The sequence below is a fragment of the Saimiri boliviensis genome, chromosome 2, assembly GCF_048565385.1.
Source record: "Saimiri boliviensis isolate mSaiBol1 chromosome 2, mSaiBol1.pri, whole genome shotgun sequence".
NCBI classification, from domain to species: domain Eukaryota; kingdom Metazoa; phylum Chordata; class Mammalia; order Primates; family Cebidae; genus Saimiri; species Saimiri boliviensis.
Genome location: NC_133450.1, coordinates 138264717 through 138268872, shown reverse-complemented (window position 1 = coordinate 138268872; position 4156 = coordinate 138264717). Strand labels below are relative to the sequence as shown.

The following is a 4156-nucleotide window of genomic DNA, read 5'->3' as shown; positions in this document are numbered from 1 at the left end:
GCCAGAGGCTGTGTGGACACAGCGGGGACACAGAGCTGTGGGTTGAATTGTGTCTTCAAAACTTCGGGCCCACCGGGAACCTCCAAACGTGGCCTTGTTTGGAAACGGTCTTTGCAGATACCGCCAGTTTAGACTCTGGAGACAAGGTCACCCTACATTACAGTGGGCCTTAAGTCCACGGACAGGCGACCTCACAAGGAGAGTGTCCTGTGGTGCTCGCTGCGGCAGCACAGACCCGGGGAGGGAGGTTTGGACGCTGTGATGGGGAGGGGAGAGGCGACCAGGGCCCGGCAGGGCCTGGAGAACCCACCTGGGAAGGGCCGGGCGGGGTCTGGAGGCGTCAGGGCTCCTCCTCGATCTCGGGGATGCACATGCCTGTGGGGAGGAAGACATCCGTGAGATGCTGACGGCCAGGACAGCCCTCGCTTCCCGCAGCCCCCGACCCCTGGTGCCAAGGCCGCTGGACAGCTCTGCCACCCCAGAGAGTGGAGCCTAGAGCCTCCCTCCCAGCGCTGCCCAAAGCCTCTCCCAGCGTCTGTGCTGCAGGGGCTGCCGGTGCTGAGGCAGGGAGGAAGGGTGGGCTGACGGGAGGCAGGGCTGGCTGGGGGACGTGGGGTGGGGCAGGCTTGCCAGGGTACCTGACTTGGGCAGCATGAGCACCGTGTCATCCAGAAGCCCCAGCATCGGGTAGAAGTCCTGGAAGGCCTTCGGAGCCTGTGGACTCACGTCCCGGGTCCGGCCTGGGCAGAGCAGGGTCACCATGAACCCAGCAGCAAAAGGGGCGGCAACAGGGTATCTCCTGGCCTCGCTCCGCCTCCCTGAGTGCCGACGGCAAGTCCGCCACCCTGGGTTTCGAAGGTTGTGCACTGCACAAAAGTGCCTGCCAGGCTGAAGGAATCTTAGGGCCCCCTTTCCCGATTCACACGGCGGTGTCCTGGAGGTTGGGGTGGTCTGGCTGTCCTCCTGGGCCCCACCTCCCCTTCAGCATCTCTGCCTGCAGCCCAGAAGCCTCCAGCCTCACCCCCTGTCCCCCCCACCCCGGGAGTCCGCAGGAGATGGAGAACCTCGGCCCCAGCCGTAGACTCAGGCCCCGAGGTCGGACAGAGAAGGTCGGAACACCACTCTCAGGAGGCCAGAGAGGAGCAGGCACCGCGGGATCCCCCAGCCAACCCCCTCCACACCCAAAGCACTGAGGGTCCAGCTCCCACCCCACGTGGTCCTTGCCAGGCCAGGAGTGTGAGAGGAGGTCACAGCAGGAGAGGGCAGGGGCAGCTCCAGAAGGGGCGGGGACTAAAAGGTAGGGACGTGGGAGGTGAGCTGGGGCAGGTCCTGTGAGGAGGGGCGGAGCCAGTAGGTGGGGCGCAGAAAGGGTGGGGGCGGGTCCTGTGGGGAGGGGCGGGGCCAGTAGGTGGGGGGGCTAATGGGTGGGGGCGGGTCCTGTGAGGAGGGGCGGGGCCAGTAGGTGGGGGGCAGAGTGGGTGGAGGAGGGGCCTCTGGGAAGGGGCGAGGCCGGTAGGTGGTGCTGAATGCGTGGGGGCGGGGCCTCTGGGAAGGGGCGGGGCAGGTGGGTGGGGCAGAATTGGTGGGGCGGGGCCTCTGGGAAGGGGCGGGCCGGCGGGCCGGCGGGCGAGGACCGGTGCTCACTGAAGAGCTGAACCATGGCGCTGAGGGCCCCCTCCAGCTCCTTGTAGATGTAGACCCTGGCAAAGGAGCTGTAGTCCGTGTCCACGTCGCGCACGTCCAGGTAGCCCAAGGCTGCGGAGAGGCAGGCTGCCCATCGGCCTGGAGAAGTGGACGGCCCGGGCACCGACCCACCCACGCCTGCCCCTGCTGCTGGGGTAGGAGCCTGTTCCTCGATGACAGAGAAGGGGCAGGGAGGGGCAGACAGGGACTGGAGACTGTGACGGACAGCCGGGGCCCAGTGGAAAGTCAGCCTCACGTGACCCCCAGAGAAGCAGCATCCAGCGCCCCTGAAGGCGGTTAAGGCAGAACCTACCCGGGACTCTGAAGTGTCCCTCGGAGCCCACCTTCAGGTACTCGGCGTCTACCTGGTTACAGCTGTCCGCCTTGGGAGTGCATAGCCAGCTCATTCATGGTACCCAGCTGCCTCAGCCCCCCAGCTCAGCCCAGGCAGCTCACCCCAGGAACTCCATGTGGACGTGGAGGCCACCCTCCTCTGTGGCCTTGATGGCCCTGGTGGACATGGGTAGGTGGTCCTTCTTGCCCAGGAAGACTTTGCAGTCAGATGCCATAGAGACAACATACCAGAGGCCAGAGAACTGCCAGGGCCTTAGTCACCCACATGCTAGGACAGCCAGCAACAGGGCCCTCCTTACCCAGGGATCCAGGGAACAACAAAGAACTCACACAGCAAGAGGGATTGGAGTGGCCATCTCCTGGGTGTGAGCTGAGTCCAGGTGGACAAGAACTCCTCTCGGGCAGGTCACAGTGCAGCTGTGAGCCTCAGTTCCCCAGCTGTGATGTGGGCGCAGTAACGATCCCTATACAGCCTTGATCCCAAGGCTTCAGAGAGGCAGGCTGCCCATTGGCCTGGAGAAGTGGACCGGCCTGGACACCGACCCCACCCACGCCTGCCCCTGCTGCTGGGGTAGGAGCCTGTTCCTCGATGACAGAGAAGGGGCAGGGAGGGGCAGGCAGGGACTGGAGACTGTGACGGACAGCCGGGGCCCAGTGGAAAGTCAGCCTCACGTATACAGGTTGGTTTAGGACAGGTGTCCTCAAACTTTTTCCACAGGGGGCCAGTTCACTGTCCCTCAGACCGTTGGAGGGCCGCCACATACTGTGCTCTCTCACTGACCACCAATGAAAGAGGTGCCCCTTCCTGAAGTGCGGCGGGGGGGGGGGCGGATAAATGGCCTCAGGGGGCCGCGTGCGGCCCGCGGGCCGTAGTTTGGGGACGCCTGGTTTAGGATTAAGCACAGAACGGATCTAGAGCTCATGCCGGGCTGGGCACAGAGCAAGCTCCCCAGGACAGGCAGCTGTCACAATGGTCACCTTGTCTCTGGCAAAGGCCCAGCTCCTACCCATCGCAGGCCAACGCAGAGGCCCCTGGTACCTTTGTGGCATTGAAGTCAGGCTGCAGCAGAACCTCGGCCTGAGCCGTGGGCACCCAGAGCAGGACCAGGATTGTGCTGAGCAGGAACACCTTCATCCCCTTGCCTGCCCTCCAGCCGCTGGTCCTGAGTCCCCAAGCCCCAGGGGACCAGATTTATAGCCAGGCCAGCACCTGCGTGTGCCTGCTCCTCGGGGGAGCAGATGAGAGCGGAAGGCACTTCGGCTCTGAGACTCCAGCCCCTTTGTCCATTGTTTGGCACAATCACTCTGGTGTCCCCCAGCTCCAGGGGTCACTTCCTGGAGGGCTCCAGACAGCCAGGCTCTGGCCTGATGCACCCAGCTGAGGATTTGTCCCCTGGACCTGACAGGCATGTTGCCAGTCCCAGGGCCACTGTCAAGCCACAGCAGAGGCTTGTCCTGGCTTGCCTGGACTCGCATCAAGCCCCTCTGCCCACACTCTGCCTGGCTGAGCTGAGCCAGGGCCCTGGGGGGGCAGCTGCAGGCAAGTGGCTGGAGTTGCTGTGACCAGGCCCCTCTCCAGGGGTCTGGCAACCCAGAAAGCCCCCTTCTCTCACCCTGAACATGTGGGTGGGGTCACAATGGCAGAGGGTCCAGGACAGAGCTTGTGCCCCCACAACTATGAGAGAGGCCTCATGCCCCTCACTCCAGACCCCACCAGCCCCGATGCAGCCCTCAGGTGGGCTTCCAGCAAGCAGGCCAGGAACCAGACGGGGCTGGGCTGGCCCTGGGGAGGACTACAGCATTGGACACTGCCTTATCACTGGTTGTGTAAGCATGCGGTGGCAGTGACGCCGGGAAGGCGCTGTGGGCTGGCAGAGGCTGGAACCTCCCGAGTGACCTCTCTGTGTCCTCACAGAGCACCCAGGGATGCTGGATAAGGAGCAGCAGGTGGCCTCAGAGTGCGCCACCCAAACCCCTGTGGTCAGGGACAGGGGTCCTGCCAGGGAGGCCAGCACTACCAGCCTCTAAGTGATAGTGAGGCAGGGAGGCAGGACCCTAAAGACATCCTAGAACCAAATCACATGGAAACACTCCAACAATGACAGGAATGGTAACGGCT

At 64.1% G+C, this 4156-nt stretch overlaps 1 protein-coding gene across 1 annotated transcript; it reads right to left on the bottom strand.

Annotated features, from left to right (window-relative positions):
* Positions 1-340: 340 nt before the first annotated feature.
* LCN15 (lipocalin 15) lies at positions 341-3172 on the bottom strand. The gene is made up of 6 exons (XM_003941412.3): positions 3077-3172; positions 2140-2279; positions 1997-2085; positions 1645-1755; positions 639-740; positions 341-375 (listed from the first exon to the last, which is right to left on the bottom strand). Exons 1-6 carry the CDS (start codon positions 3170-3172, stop codon positions 341-343), a joined length of 573 nt encoding a protein of 190 aa, XP_003941461.2.
* Between the last annotated feature and the right edge of the window lie 984 nt (positions 3173-4156).